Source organism: Balaenoptera borealis (assembly GCF_965194805.1).
Source record: "Balaenoptera borealis genome assembly, chromosome: 16".
NCBI lineage: Eukaryota > Metazoa > Chordata > Mammalia > Artiodactyla > Balaenopteridae > Balaenoptera > Balaenoptera borealis.
Window position 1 is genome coordinate 71,379,971 of NC_138872.1, and position 16,772 is coordinate 71,396,742.

General features: G+C 47.5%; 1 protein-coding gene across 5 annotated transcripts in view; it reads left to right on the forward strand.

Annotated features, from left to right (window-relative positions):
- Window positions 1–16,772, forward strand: part of KATNIP (katanin interacting protein) — a 192,122-nt gene that overhangs the window by 96,333 nt on the left and 79,017 nt on the right. For all 5 annotated transcript variants that reach the window (XM_082360798.1, XM_082360795.1, XM_082360794.1 and 2 more), the window contains 2 exons: window positions 1,825–1,956; window positions 16,470–16,642. In XM_082360798.1, coding sequence (XP_082216924.1) covers window positions 1,825–1,956; window positions 16,470–16,642 — 305 coding nt within the window. The remainder of the gene's footprint in view (window positions 1–1,824; window positions 1,957–16,469; window positions 16,643–16,772) is intronic.

The following is a 16,772-nucleotide window of genomic DNA, read 5'->3' on the forward strand; positions in this document are numbered from 1 at the left end:
ATTGGCCCGTCTCCATTCTTTGTCTTGTCCCATTGGACATGGTGGCTTCTCGCTCACACACGGGTCTGCCCTTGGGCCCTGGATATCAGGCCAACCAGGGAGCAGCCACTTGAGAAAGTGTAGAGAAACACGTGTCCTTTGCAAAGTCAAGGGGGGATGGCAGAGAGGTTAGTGCAAGTCGGACAGACGCCACACTCATCCCCAACATCTACCCTGAGCTCCCAAGAATCCCATAGCGCCCTTGATTCCAGGGCTTCCCTCCTTTGGGCCACCCCAGGCCCCAGGATTTCCTCTGAATTTGAGCAGACACTTCCCAGGTTTTCTGCCTTCCCAGGCTGGAGGTTCCCAAGTCCAGGGGCCTAACTCTTCTCCCTGCTTTTTCTCTTTATTCCATTTAGCCACCTGCCTTGCTGCCCCCTGGGCTGCTTTCCTGCCTGGAGCCACTTTACCAAGACTTGTGCCATTTGCAAACCTTCTTCACAATTTTTTTTTTTTTTGCCAAATTCACAGACCACTCATACTATTTTTTAGCTGTTATTTAAACCAGTCACCTTTCTTCTTTCCTCCTTTCCTTTTCTTTCCACCCCCTCACCCCTTCCTTCCTCACTCCTTCTTTCTTTTCTTTCATAATTCTAGGATTGTTCCACACAATAATATACATGAAATCAAGGTTTGATGCACTGGTTGCTTATTTTTTTCCCATACACATTAAGATAGATAATTGCTTTCTTTTTTTAAATTTTATTTATTTTTGGCAGCGTTGGGTCTTCATTGCTGTGTGCAGGCTTTCTCTAGTTGCAGTGAGCGGGGGCTACTCTTCGTTGCGGTGCACGGGCTTCTCATTGCAGTGGCTTCTCTTGTTGCAGAGCACGGGCTCTAGGCACGCGGCCTTCAGTAGTTGTGGCACATGGGCTCAGTAGTTGTTGCTCGCGGGCTCTAGAACGCAGGCTCAGTAGTTGTGGCGCACGGGCTTAGTTGCTCCGCGGCATGTGGGATCTTCCTGGACCAGGGATCAAACCCATGTGCCCTGCTTTGGCAGGTGGATTTTTATCCACTGAGCCACCAGGGAAGTCCCAGTCATCACCTATTTCACCAGTGGTCCAGGCACCCCACTTTGGGAAACACTGACTATAAATCATGGCCCGTGGGCCCTTCACTGTCTGGCTCCTCTCGCCAGCCCAGACCCTAGCCACTCACCTGCCACATGCATGTCAGCTCTCAAGCCTTCACACACACTGTTCCCTGTGTCTGAATGCCCCCCAGTTCTGTGCCCTGGAGACACCCTGGTCATCTGTAAGGGTTCTCTTCACTGTCGGCTACACACCTGCCAGCCCCATCCTCTGTGACCCTGGTACTGGATCCCTTCTTCTGTGCCAGCCCTGCTCTCTTATCCATTCAACCATCCTTTTCCTCGGCGAGAATGTGCCTCGAGGGCAGCAAACATGTTCTACTATACTTTTCCTGCTCCTGCATATCCTTGGTTACATCATTATTTTATGTATCTTGCTGCCAATTAAACCCAGTACCCCATTGTTTATAAGACTTGTCCCTATTCAGAAATGTTAAAACCTGAAAACCTGTGTGTGTCCTAGAAGAATTCACTTATTTATCAAAATGTGGTACTTGGCACATAACGGCTGTCAGCAAACTTGTTTTGTTGCCTGCAACAAATCCGAAACTAGCATGGTGCCTGGCCCAGAGCAGGGATTCCATCAATATTTGTTGAATGAATAAGTGAACGCGCAAATAAACAGATGCTGGAGCAGAATTTCCCAACTCTGCCTGCACTCAGTGTTTGACATATAAACTATTGTGTTTTTACAGGTAATAAAAAGGAAAGGAATTTGTCTGCTAAGCGGAAGGACAACGCTGAGGTCTTCATTCCCAGCAAACCTGAACCAAACCTGAGTCCCCAGCCCCTGACCGTGTTCCTAGACCAGGAGAGGGCATGCTCAAGTAAGAGTTCCGTGCCCACCCCCGAGCAGTTGGGACTGGGCTTTGGGTCAGTGGGGTGCCGTGATGGAGGAGTCCTGGCTTCTTCACCCTCCTCCCCGAGGCCTGAGCTGACCTTCAGCAAATGTATTATTGGTCAAGGTCTCCAGAGAAACAGAGCCAATAGGATGTGTGTGTATATACATATGCCTATATATACACATACATATATATAGAGAGAGAGAGAGGTGGAGAAATTTATTTTTTTTAATTATTTTTTTATTGAAGTATAGTTGATTTACAATATTGTGTTAATTTCTGCTGCACAGCAAAATGACTCAGTTATACACATACATACATTCTTTTATATATTCTTTTCCAGTATGGTTTACCCCAGGGTATTGAATATAGTTCCCTGTGCTATCCAGTAGGACCTTGTTGTCCATCCATTCTGTATGTCATGGTTTTCATCTGCTAACCCCAAACTCCCAGTCCATCCCTCCCCCAGAGAGAAATTTGTTGTAAGGAATTGGCTCATGCAATTATGGAGGCTGCCAAGTCCAATCTATATGATGGGTCAGCAGGCTGGAGACGCAGGAAAAGTCAGTGTTCCAGTTCGAAGGCCATCAGGCAGGAAGGGCCAGTGTTGCAGATGAAATCCGGAGGCTGGAGGATTCTCTCTTATTCGTGGGAGGATCAGCGTTTTTGTTTTATTCAGGCCTTCCACTGATTGGATGAGGCCCACCCACACTATGGAGGGCAGTCTGTTTTCTTCTATCAATTAACATGTTAATCTCACCCCCAAACACCCTCTCAGAAACATCCAGGATAATGTTTGACCAAATAGCTGGGCTCCCCATGGCCTAGTTGAGTGGACACCTAAAATTAACCCTCACAGTTACTTTCTGGGTCTACAACCAAGATGTGGTTATAATTGAAAATTTGTCTTATTTTTGTTTTTACTTTTAAATGAATTTGCTTACTTTATATGGGTAACAATACATGCAGATGATACTACATTCTAAAGGTACAAAGAAGTTTATGGTGAAAGGTCCGTGTGCCGCCCTTCTAATGAAATGAGGGGGTCCATTGATTGAGTACTTACCATGAGCCAGCCACCACTGTAAGCTTTTATTTATTACAATTTACTATGTGTTTACTTATCATTTACTTATATACATTATATAGTTTACTTATATATATATATAAATTCTATATGAAATTTACTCATCTATATGCAGTAAGTCCCCTACATATGAACCTTCAAGTTGCAAACTTTCAAAGATGTGAACATGCATTCCATCAGTGTCAGGCGTGAGTGAAATTGCAGCTTGCCCTCCGTCTCCTATTGCTGACGATCCTTCAGCTCTACCGTCTCCCACCTCCTCTCCCTCTTCCAGTCAGTAATTCTTCTTGCCTGCTTACTTGATGCCAGCCCCTGTATGCCAGCTGTTGTACTGTACTACTGTACTTTTCAAGGTACTGTACTGTAAGATTTTAAATGTTTGGTTGTTTTTTTTGTCTTGTTTTGTTTTCTTTGGCCACACTGTGCACGGCATGTGGGATCTTAATTCCCCAACCAGGGATCGAACCCACAACCCCTTCATTGGGAGCACAGAGTCTTAATTAACCACTGGACTGCCAGGGAAGCCTCCTAAAAATGTTTTCTTTATTTTTTGTGGTTGTTTTAATGTATTATTTGTGTGAAAAGTATTATAAACCTATTACAGTACAGCACTATATAGCTGATTGTGTTAGTTGGGTATCTAGGCTAACTCTGTTGGACTTATGAATGAATTGGACTTACGAACCCACTCTCGGAACAGAACTCATTCGTATGTAAGGGACTTACTGTATAAGTAAATTATATATGTAATTTATATGTGTAGGTAAATTATAATCCTTATCACCAGGCTCTGAGGTGGGTTCTCCAATCGTGCCCATTTCTCAGATGAGGAACTGAGGCACAGAGCAGGTGATTCACACAGCTGGAAAGCAGCAGATGTAGGCCTCAAACCCTGGGGGAGTGACTCCACTGCTGTGTCCTTACCCAGCAGACTGCACACACTGAGGCTGCAGATGAAACATCTCAGTCTGATGCTGTGGATCCAAACTAGTGGCTGGAGTGACTCTATGAGGGCAGCTTGCTTCTGAGTTCTGTGATCCAGAGAACCTCAAGGAGCTCAAGGCATCCTGGTGTCCTAAGAATTTGGAACTGTGGGGTGCCCAGGGCAAAATCCAGCCCCAGCCAGCCAGCCTTGTTAGACAAGTGACCTCTGTGGCCATGACATTCCATCCACGTTTACTAAGGAGCTGGAGGGACTGTTTCCTGCAGGGACGGGCCAAGGGACCCGGCGGCAGGAAGCAACCCCTACTCCAAACAGTCACCGTTCCCAGATCTGGACCAGTGCACTCCATGCATGAGGCCTGAGGCTTGAAGCTCTTTTCCCAGCAGCTCAGGGCAGATGGAAGGAGGCGGAGGAAGTGATAACAGTCCTTCCACTTACTGAGCGTTTGCTCCCTGCTGTGTAAATATTGTCTTGGTTTGGATTCCCCAGAACCAGACTCTGAGATAAGGATTCCAGAACAAGTCATCTAGTTGGGAGGTGGTCCCTGGAAGGGGACAGGAAAGGGGAGGAGCCAAAACTGGCTTCATCACCAAGCAAGTTCACTGGGCAAGTGGAGCTCCACCTGGCTGGGGAGCTCAGGGGGCGGTGCCGAGCAGAAGCCTGCTCCCACCCCGGGGTGGATGAGGGGCCCTCCCTTCGGTCCTGGGTTGTGGGCTGTGCCTGGTGGTGTTGACCCTCCAGTGCTCTGGCTCAGGAGGCTCTGGGTGCCGGTGGAGCCCTGAGGCAGAGCTGCAGGTGGAGGTCTGGCTAAGGGGGCACCCAGGCATTCCCTGATTAACCCTTATCAAGCCCCAAACTGATGGGGGGGAAAGACTGTACTAATACAAGGCAAAGCATTTTAGATAGCAAGTGATAAAAAGAGTGGATTGAAGGAAAAGCATCTACATCAACCCGTGTAAATGAACTTTCAAAGGTGGTGTGATCTCTGGGCACAGCCAGACCCCAGTAATTAAAGTGTCAGCAGACTGCCTCTCCACACCTCTTGGCTCAGCTTCTCCTTTATGCCTTGCATTCTCAGAAAGGCTCTTAGGGTGGTGAGACAGCCCACCAGCAGCTCTGGGCTGACAGCCCACCAGCCCAGCAACCCTGGCAGAAGATAGGCCTGGCAGACTCTGCAACCTGACCACCTGGTACAAATCCTGCCCGTCCACCTACCAGCTCTGTGACCTTGGGCAGGTTACTTAACCTCTCTGGGCTTCATTCTCCCATCTGCCAAACAGGGATAAGAGTAAGACTCTCCTCTGAGGGTCAGTATAAGGATTAAAGGACTGGATGGATAGACTGCTTAGAGGAGCGCCTGGCTCAGAGCAAGTGCTTGCTCAGGGTCAGCTGGTGGAGAGTGTGGAGGGCAAGCCCTGAGCCATTGTTTCTTCTACGCCTGGACTGGCTCCACTGACCACTGCTCGAGTTGACAGGACTCCAGTCTGTACTGCTGGTGTTCACTCTATGTGAAAAATTTAAAAATGGCTTTTTAGAAAATTCCTCCAAGACAAGTTGTTAAAAGAAATGAAACCAAGGGTAGAGTGCCACTGTGCAGGAACCTTCCAGAGCCCCTGGTAGAGTGGGAGCAGCACAGTGGCGGTCAAGCACCCTTCCCAGCCGTCCTACTGGGCTCACTGGGATCTCCCTCCTTCATGTGCAGGCCATGATCACTAAATATTTACGTTTCTGGGTAATAAAATGAAGAACCAGCACTTACAAAGCACTGAACCAGCTCCCAGGCTGTGTTTTGTACCACACGTGTTAATCTTGCATTTAATCACCCAGACAACCCCGTGTAGTAGGTACTGCTATTATCAACACTATTATACAGAGGAAACCAAGGCACAGAGAGGTTGAGGACTCTGTCCAAGGTCACACAGCCAGTAAGTGGTAAAGCCAGTGTTTAAAACCTGGCTGCAGAGTATCTGTTCTTAATCACTCCACTGCATGGCCCCTCGTGTGTCAGCTAAACTGCTATTTGCTTGCGACATACCCACATCAGTCTAGTTCTAAGCAATGACGTGCCTAAAATCCACAGGTTGGAGTCACTTATTCTGTTTTTTCTAATGTTCATTAATATAAATATATAACTGTTAACATTTTTAAAGTTAAACCATGTATCAACTAAAATCATTTCAAATACTGTATTCATTTCCCAGGGCTGCTGTAACAAAGTACCACAATCTGATTGGCTTAAACAATAGAAAGTTATTGTGTCACATTTCTGGAGGCTGGGAAGTCCAAGATCAAGGTGTCAGCAGGGCCATGTTCCTTCTGAAGGCACTAGGGGTGAATCTGCACCAGGCTTCTCTCCTAGCTTCTGGTATTTCCTTGCCTTGTGGCAACATAACTCCAACCTTCACCTGGTGCTTTCCTGTATGCACATCTGTCTCTGGATCCAAGTTTCCCCTTTTTATAAGGGTACCAGTCATATTGGATTGAGGCCCACCCTAATGACCTCATCTTAACTTGATCATCAGCAAAGACCCTATTTCCAAATAAGGTCACATTCACAGGTGCTAGGAGGTTAAGACTTCAACAAGTCAACTGTAACACACACCTTCATGTACAGCATTTTGAGAAGTCAAGCTTCATTAATTATTTATAATCTGCCTTTCTCCAAGAAGTTCTGACATGTTCTAACAAATTTTGTAGTGCAAGAAGACTTTAACAAATACGTAAGGAAATGAAGGTAAAGGGAAAACAAGAGTAGGAACAATAAATTGACGCCAAGGGGTGAACAGATGAATGCCTCAGGGGGTCACACTCATGACTCTGAGTTTCTGGACCACCATGGCAAGGAAGCAATGCATTCACATAAACAGCACATGTCACTGGGTCCATCTGGTAAAAATCAGATTACCAGCTGTCCCTGGCACTTGGTTCTTAGTTTGTCCCATTGATTCCCTTAAAGAGGACACCGTTAGAGGTGGTGGAATCCTCATTTTGAACAGGTTTGGAGGTCAGCCTTTATCTGTTAAGTATACATGGCTCCTACATAGGCCAAATTTGAAAAAAAGGAAAGTTGAAAACCATGGCATTGTCACCACTCTCATACTGAAATGGGATGACATTGGAGCCACATGTCCCATGGGAATGAGGTTCTAAAGGTCAAAAAAAAGTGCAGGTGGTTAAAGCTACCCTTGAAAATCCCTCAGACTGATGATCAAGTGCAGTGTATGTGGCTCCATCTAGAAAACCCCATACAGCCGTATCACCTCTCCTTAAGCCCAAGAGAGTCATTGCTCCTCCAGGGTGGGGACAATCACAGCTTCTTGGTCAAGCCCCAGATGAAGCAGTTGGCCTTGTTTAGGGTCTGATTGTAGGGAAAATGTGACTTTAAGCACTGGCATTATGCTGAGGTCACTGAGATATTCCTACCTCCAGAGGCACAGGACCCTGAGACTTGCTGAAAGGACAGAAGACTCAAACCAGCTCTCACTTGTCCAGGCAAAATCTGGACTGCTTAGATGCTTTACTTTCTGTTTGTGGGGGGGACGTCTTTCTGGGGGGCATACAAAATCAGCCTTTTTATATCTTTCTGGTGAACTGAACCTTTTATCACCATGTGTTGTCTCTTTCACTCTAATAATGCTTTTGTCTTAAAGTTGACCAGCTTTCTTTTGGTTAGTGTTTATGTAGCGTATCCTTTTTCATCCTTTCATTTCAAACATTCTGCATCCTTACATTGGGGTTTGTCTCTTGTAAACCCCATGTAATTGGTTTTTATTTTTATCCTCTAACAATCTATGTGTTTTAATGGGCACATTTAGTCCATTTACGTTTGATGTAATTGCAGATATATTTGAGTTTAAATCTACCATTTTATTGTTTGCTTTTTATTTGTTCCGCCTGTTTTATGTTCCTTTTTCTCTCCTTTCTTGCCCTATTCTGAACTGATTACATTATCCCTCTTTTTTCTTCTCTATTAGCTTGTTAGTTATACATTCTTTTACTAGTCTTTAGTCATTACCAGAGATTGCAACATGTATTCTTGACTTATTAGAGTCTACTTTAAATTAGCAAGTTTACCGCTTCTCATTCAGTGGAGACCTTACAACTCTGTAACTCCATTTACTCCCATCCAAAATTAAATGCTATTATTGTCATGCATTTTAATTCTCTGTAGATATTAAACCTCACCAGACATCATCATTATTATTATTATTATTATTAAAATAGTCAATAATAATTTAGATTTGCCTACATTGTTAACCTTTCTGTGCCCTTCACGCCTGGCTCTTTCTAGGTCACCCTGACTCTCAGACTGTAGCCCTGAGTCTGTCACCAGCTCTCTTCAGTTTCTCAGCCTTGCAACAGCTCTTAGAATCAGCAGCACCTTGAGGGGAAACACTTCCCAGGCGCTGGGGTCACCTTTCTAGGTTTCTATTCTCCTGCCTGTAACCCTTCACAGCCCTGTTCACTCTCCATGCCTTCAAACAGATTTCTTTTTATAAACAGATTTTTATACTACTATTTGGTCCGGGTTTTCTAGTTGTGCTCCAGGGATAGGTTGGTCTGGATTAGATAGCCTGCCATTACCATAAGTGTAACCTATTGCCTGCCCTCTTAAAAGAGTTATTTCTCTCCTTGCTCCTTTATCCTTGGCCAAGGTCATAAAATTGAATTTATGTCAATTAAATGTACATATGATGCAACTCCACAAGAGCTTAATTCCTCTCTATCACTATAATTGTCCCTTGTTCTAATGAAAGGGCCTCATGCCCTGGGTTACTTTGGTCTCTATCAATAAGCCTTCCAGGAAACTTCCAGAGACCTGTTGTCTTGTTGAAGGTGAAAGAACGTCAGTCTTTAATGCAGAAAGTTTACTGTCCAAGTTGTCAGAGTGCTCTAGGGAAGTTATATATCTGAACCACTTTTCCCAGACAAGCTGCCAACCACAGAAATAAAGTAACACCCCTCAGCATGAGTGAATTAGAAGACCCTAACAGCCCTGCAGTTAGCGCAGTTAGCATTTCTGTCAAGAAAACCTGCAGCAGGAAGACCATTCTGCCAAAGTCCAGAGTCTCATAACATATGTCAGTGTTCATTATTAATAGCAAGTGTCAGAAATCCAAACTGGCTGAAGCAACACAGGAAGATGTATTGCTCAGAGACCTGAAAAGTCCAGGACTATAGATTTGCCCTCAGGCATGGTGGGATCCAGGTACTCAGATGATGCTATCACCAGGAACTGTTTCTTCATCACTTAGCTCTACTTTTTGAGTCCAGTGGGTCTCAAACTTGAACATGCATCAGAATTATTGGCCAAGCAAATTAAAACCAGATTGTTGGACCCTGCCCAGTTTTTAATTCAGTGCGTCTAGGGTGGAGCCTAAGTGTTTTAATTCCTAACAAGTTCCTAGGTGATACTGATGTTGCTGCTCCAGGGACCACACTTTGAGAACCACATCTGTAGTCTCAGGCATGGTCCGGAGATGGTCCCTGGTGGCTCCAGGCTCGCATTTACTGACTTAGCAACCCCAGGGGAAAGGGACTGCTCCTCTCCAAATAGTTCCAGCAGAGTCCAAGAACCAGCTCTACCCTGAACCGATCTCCAGTCTCTGTAGTCAGGGAGAGCACCTGTTCTCTCAAGGGCCCAGGCAGGGCCAGGAGTGGGGGCAGATCCAGATCCATCCAAAGCATGTAGACTGAGAAGATGGAGACGAGGTGGTTCCCTGAAGGAAAACATGGATGCCGTGAAGGTCACTGCTGCTGGGAGGATGAAAGCAACTGCTGCTCATTTCTTACAAAAATTAACTACACAGGACACTTTGCTACAAATCTTCAGGGGCCGGGTGCGGAGCAAAGGACTGTAATATGCGAGGAAAGAGTAAAGTCCTTTAGTCAGGCATGGGGAGATGGGGGCTGACTGCCTTCCTTGAAAAATCATTAAAAATCACGTGCATTCCTGGGCTCACGAAGAGACAGCAGCGGAAGAATGAGTATTAAGGGTTACAGACAGCATCTGCCTGTGGAGAGGCCCCCAAATAAGCTTCAGAGATGAGAAGAGCACAGGCCTGGACAAGCCAGGTGTATCAACTATCTCTTGCTGCCTAACAATCCCTTCCACACTGCAGTGGCTGCAAGCAACAATGCTTTTATTATTGCTGCAGGGGGGTGGGGGGCTGGCCAGTTCCATAGTGGGTGCCTGGCTGGCTGGTCTCGCACGGCCACCCTCACAACATCTGGCGGTCCCGCTGGCCCAAGGGCCTCAGCTGGGACACCTCGTCTCTGCTCCACGTGGTCTCATTATCCAGCGCCTGGTGGTCTCCAGGCAGCCCGAGAGGACACACCCCAGCAGTGCTTTCTTAAGTTAGGCTCCGCTTGGTCGTGACTGCTAAGGACCTGTTGGCCAAAGGAAGTCACCAGGCCATGCCCAGCTAGAGAAACAGATTCAACCCACCTCTTGATGGGAGATGCTGCAGCGTCACAGGGCGATGTGGCACATTGCAGGTGGGAGGCATTTGTGGCCATTTGTCGCAGTCTCCTACGCTGTGGGAAGCGTGTAGCCTGCTGAGGCTGAGCCAACTTAAAATGCACAGAGGCTCTGGAATACTCAGATGTAAGCTCTTGTCCCAGTGGGCAGCCCCCTTCCCCCTCCTGGTTGGATTTTAGAGGGAGTATGTGCAGCTCAGGACAAAACACGGCTAAGCCAGCTGTTACCCTGGACCTTTCACCACACAAATCATGCACAGTTTCCGGACTGACAGGCACGTTACCACCACTGATGCCCCGTCTATAGCAGGCGCTGCTCCCCAGCTCACGATTGCCACGTCGGATCATAGGACTTTTCAAGAGACACCAGGAATCCCGATTTTCAGGTGGATTTCCTCTTCTTCTTTTTTTTTTTTTTTAACTTAGCATCTGTTTCCAATTTTTAAAAAAAGTCACACAACACAATCTGCAGGCTGGCTTCAGCCTTTGGGCTGCCGGCCTATGAGCTCTACGTTAGACCCTTGTGATTCTCAGATGTAATGTTTGCCTTTTCAGTGGATTCCCAGGTGATCTCAAAGGGCCCTTGCATGTGGGAAGGGGTCATTTTGCTGAGACTCTGACTTTGAGCTTTTCGAGTCATAGCTGGCGAGTGGGAAGAAGCCGCCTGGCTGGTGAGCTGACCGGACAGCCCCCATGTCCTCACGTCTTCTTTGTGACATGTGCTGCATTCATGGTAAATCTCCTGAATTGATACACTCTTTTGTTTCCCTGCAAGAGAGATGAAAGCCAAGTTCTAGTGAAGCAAAGAGAAAGTGAAGTTAACAGTAGAGGAGTGGTTTTCAACCAGAAAAGAGCAGCTTGGGATAAATTAAAATGTGCCATTTGGCTTTTGCTGGTGGCACCGATTTATTGTGTGAATAAATCCACCGTTCTCCAGATCTGTGATGAGAATAAATCCACCCTCACGTGGTGCTCCGGCCAGTGCAGAAACAGCTCCCCCAAGCGAGCAAGGAGAACTTCCAATGGAATCAAAAGGCAGTGACCTCGTGTGCAATGAGGAAACGCACAGTCTACACAGCCGGGCAGCGAGGATGTGATTCAGGAGGACACGGGCACTGTGTACACGCGTTTCTGGGAAGCCGTGGGTGGGGAGAGCTCTGGTGCTGGAGCTGTGGCATTGAACCTTCACTCAGAGAAAGGCTGATATAATTTTTAAAAGCATCTTCTTAGCCTAATAGGACTCAAAGGGCACAGGCAGGACCCAGCGATCGTGTTGTTGCAGGAGCATTCCCTCCCAGATGAAAGGCGCTCAGGGCAGACGGGTTTGTGCAGACAAAGCTGAACCCCGCTGGAAGAAAATGCCTTCCTGATTACCCTTTTCCAAGAAGAGGTGATCGTAGGGTTGTAGTGGCCAAGAACAGATGGTTATGTTGGGCGCGATGCTCCGCCATAGCCCCAGACCACTGAGGCACAAGCGGACGGGGCTCTCGCCCACATAGGGGCAATAAATAGGCAAGGGTCACCACGCAGGGGCTCTCCTTCGACTGACTTTATAAGTGCTCTAGGCAGGAAGTGCAGAAGGAGCTTACAAATCTCAGGTTCTGCTTATCCTGGCGTTGCCCGAGCCTCGCACTGATGCTGGGGTTCGCACCCCCAGTGTCAGAGTGCTGGCGCGTTTGTTTAGCTGTACACAAGATCCTCGGCCCTTATTTATAGGGTCTTCTGTAGGATCTGAAGGGGCCTTGAATTTCTCAGCTCTGCTTTACTGCAGATGGAGGAGGAGATGATATGTTTTAATGATATTCGCAAATACTGAGATTGACAAGGTTCGGAATTGAAATCATTTTCCATCCATTCATTTGACAACGATCATAATGCCGGGAGCCAGGGCATAGCAGCAAACAAGGTGGGCGTGGCCTCCTGGAGTAGCAGGAGGCCTCTGGGGCTTACTTGGCCTCAGGGTCCCATGAGACCTGTCTACCCCCCGCTGCCCCCCAGGCTTCCCCTCACTCCCTGAGGCCAGCCCCCCTGCCACTTCTCCCTGTGCCAAGCTCCGCCCACCGCAGGGCCTTGACACCTGCTGCTCCCTTGGCCTGGAACAGCCTCCGCATATGGGTATTCACAAGGCTCACCGCCTTCAGGTCTCTGCTCAGGTGTCACCTTCCCTGACCGAGTGTCTGAAATAGTGTCCTTCCCCCTCCTGTCATCTCTAGCTTTTATCCCACTTGACTTTTCTCCCCAGCACTCATCACCTGCTGCTGGCGTGTCCTGTGTGCCTAATCCGTGTCTGTCTCTGCCCCATGGCTGTGAGGTCTGTGAGGACAGGGACATGCCTTTCCCACCCACGTCTGTACCCCGGCACCCAGAGCAGCATCTTATCCCACAGTGTAGTGACAGTTGAGAGCCTGTGTCATTAATGCCTGTGCCTTGCGGGGAACCCAGTTCTGCTTCAGCTCCCCTTGGGGTGAGGATGTGTTGGTGCTTCAGGATTCCTCAGTTCCAGCTCCAGAGGGGCTCAAGGCCACTTCTTTTCTTTCACTCTCTTTGCCTGTCCTCCCAGCTGCTTCAGGGACCTGCGTGAGGAAGATCCCAGTGGCCTCACCACACCCCTTGGACCCACAGTGTTTCCATAGCAATGAGAATCCCCACCTCCATCAGCTCCTTCCAGCTCTCACCTTCTCATCCCTCGAGTTGCAGAGCAGGCCGAGTAGCTGATAAGAAAGGAAAACAGAGTTAAAGCAGCCTTGACTGGGGAGAACAGAATCCCCAGGTCACATTGCCAGCAGTGCCTTCCTCTATGTCCCCAGGAGCAGTGCTGGAGCCACAGCAAGAGTCCATCAAAGTCAGAGAATGACCCACTGCCGTTATCGCCCAGGCCAGCCAGCCATCCGAAGGCATGCAAGGCTTCCTTTGGGTGCCCTTGACTTTCCTGGAGGAGCAGCTTGGACTTGCCGTGGCCTGTATTAGACCAGCCCTTGGGTTCTGTTGGCTTTCATGTTTCCTAAAAACTGAAATACTTTATGAACAAATAAATTCAGGGGGATTTCACATAAACTTCAGATTCTAACTTTTCTTGGAGGAAAACCTGGCAACACTAGAAGCACAGCTCTGTCTGGCAGGCATTGGCTGGAGCTGGGCAGTGGCTCAGCTGCCTCCCATCTCCCCCACCCCCACCCCGAGTTCAGTCTCACTCACTCAGAGTGCCTGCCTGGTCCCTGGTTATTCACATCCAAAGCCCCTCTCCTGGATGCCTGGAAGAAATTGGTGTCCCCTCCTTTTAGCTTAGCTTTTCCATCAACCCAGTACCTGGCTATACTCCCTCTCCTGCCAAAGCCATTCTTGGTGTTGCTACTTGAAGTCTCATTCAGATGCAAATTCTAACAACACAGCAGGAGGATAAAGGGCTCCAACTAAATCTCTAATAATCAACGGTGCCTGTTAACTGAGGTCGTGAGGATGGAAGGTTGCTGGGTTTTTTTTGTTTGTTTTCAAATTTTATTTATGTATTTATTTATTTGCTGCGTTGGATCTTCGTTGCTGCACGCTGCCTTGGGTCTTCGTTGCTGCGCGCGGCTTTCTCTAGTTGTGGCGAGCGGGGGCTGCTCTTTGTTGCGGTGCACGGGCTTCTTATTGCGGTGGCTTCTCTTGTTGCAGAGCACGGGCTCTAGGCGCGTGGGCTCAGTAGTTGTGGCACACAGGCTCAGTAGTTGTGGCTCACAGGCACTAGAGCGCAGGCTCGGTAGTTGTGGCGCATGGGCTTAGTTACTCCGTGGCACGTGGGATCTTCCCGGACCAGGGCTCGAACCCGTGTCCCCTGCATTGGCAGGTGGACTCTCAACCACTGTGCTACCAGGTAAGCCCAGGTTTCTGGTTTTTAACAAGCCTTTGTACCAGGCTATCTATATCTATATATCTGTATCTATATCTATATCTGTATCTCCCCAGAGAAGTCATAGCTATCAATTCCCAGTTAGTTAGTTATAGGCCAGCGTTAATGTCAGTCTTTGATACTATTGTTAAATGATGCAACCCAGTTGCCTATGTTGAATTCACATCTCCAGCCCAGACCACCCTCCCAAACTCCACACTCGACAGCTCCACCCTGATGCCAAAATCGCATCTCTGGGCTCCAAGCTGCCCCCGCTCTTCGCTTCCAAACCTGCTCTGCTGACAGCCCTCCCCAGCTCAACTGAAAGCAGCCCCATCCTCTGTTTCCTCAGGGCAGAACCTTGGCATCACTCTTGACTCCTCTCTTTCTGCACCAGCCACATCTACTCTGTCAGGAAATCCTGTTGGCTCTGTCTGCAACATACACGCAGAAACTGACCACACTCTGCGTCCCCCCTCCACTGGACAGCTGCAGGAGCCCTAACTGGCCTCTCTGCTTTCCCCCTCACCCCTCTTCATTCTGTTCTCCACTCAGCACCTAAGTCAAATCAGGTCCCCTGCTCTCAAGCCTTCAGTGGCTCCCCATTTCTCTCGGAGTAATGGCCTTACAGTGTCCTCCAAGGCCCTGCCTTGGCCCTCCCCACCCCTTCTCAGGCCTCTCACTTCGCACTGGTTCCTGGACCACACTTCCCCAATGCTCTGTGAGGCCAACGCTGCCACCCTGCTCGCCCCATCTCTGTTACCCTGCTCTGCTTTTCTTGTTTTTCCATATCATTTTCTGACATGGAACACCCTAGAGTATTTATTGTTTCTCTGCCTATTGCCTCTCTCTACAAGGGCGAGGGTCTTGATCTGTGTGGTCGCTGCTGTGTCCCCAGTGCTAAGAACAGAGCCTGGCAGAGTGGCACTCAATAAATATTTGCCGAGGGGATGAAATTCAGTAGGTTAAAGCCTCTTTAAACATCCCAATGGAAACATTTTGAGCAGTTCTGTTTTTAAATGGAGATTATTTTTTTTTTTAACAGAGAAAGAATCCAAACATAAGTAATTGAGAGGATGTTATCATAACCCCCCATGTTCATTACCCGACCTTGGCAATGGTCAATTGATGGCCAATTTCATCTGCACCCACATCCACACCCCAGGTGATTATGAAGCAAATTCAGGTCACCATATTTATCTATAGATATTTTAGAATGCCTTTCTTTTTACAGATGTGTAGTATTCCATTGGGTAAACATACCATAATGTATTTTTTTCCAACCAGTCTTGTTGGGTACTTTTTCATATATTGCAAATATTTTTGCATATTATAAAATCAGTGTTCCACTCATTAGAACTTCCAGAATTGACTACAGCTTTGCAATACTTTTTTTCTTCAGTTGAGGAGTAATTTCTTTGTAACTCTTATTACCCATGCAAATATGAAACAAAGCAAAAATATTCCCAAATACCCATCCTTCTTCACAATGTCAGGTATTAGTCCTTATAGGCACTTTGTTAGAGGGCTAACTTTTTAACTTTTTATTTCAATTTTAGATGTAAAGACAAGTTGCAAGGATCGTACAAATGACACTCCCATTCCCCCAGGTTTACCAGTTGTTAACATTTTGCTGCAGTTGCTTTATATTTGCTCTGCGTGTGTGTATTTTTAAATCATTTGAGATTAAATTGTAGACAGCATCCCACTTTACCCTGAACACTGCGGTATGTATCTCCTAAGAACGAGGGCATTCATTTTACATTGCCACAGTGCACTTATGTATGAAATTCAGGATATTTAGCATTAATACAATACTATTATCCAAGTCACAGACTCTACTCGGATTTCTCCACTTGCTACAATAATGTTCTTTACAGGGATATTTGCCAACCAGGATCCAGCCTCGGGATCACCATTGCATTCAGCTGCCATGTCTGCCCCATCAGCTTTCATCTAGAGCAGCTCTCCAGGCTATCTTTGTCTTTTTTGACCTTGACATTTTTGGAGAGTATGGGCCAGTTGTTTTTATAGAATGTTCCTCAATTTGAGTCTAATCGATTTGGAGCTGACCTCCAAGAATGCAGTCTAAAGGCTCACCCCCTGTTTTCTGCCCCCAGGACCTGGAAGCCGCCGAGAGAGACCCCTATCAGCAACCCGAAAACTCGTGCGCAAGGCGGAGGACCGAGAGGAGGACGCCTCAGCCGTGCTCAGAGCCATCCAGGTGGAGAACGAGGCCCTGCAGAGGGCGATCCTCAGCAGAAAGGCTGAGCCCCCCGCCAGCCCACCACAGGTGTGTTCCCAGGCAGAGGGAAAGGATGGAGAAGGACTTGGGCTACTCAGGGACCAGGCAGTGTCTGAGCGGTGCTTGCAAAGGGCACATGGTGAGGAGAGAGAGCAGTGGAGGCATCCCTGACCTTAGA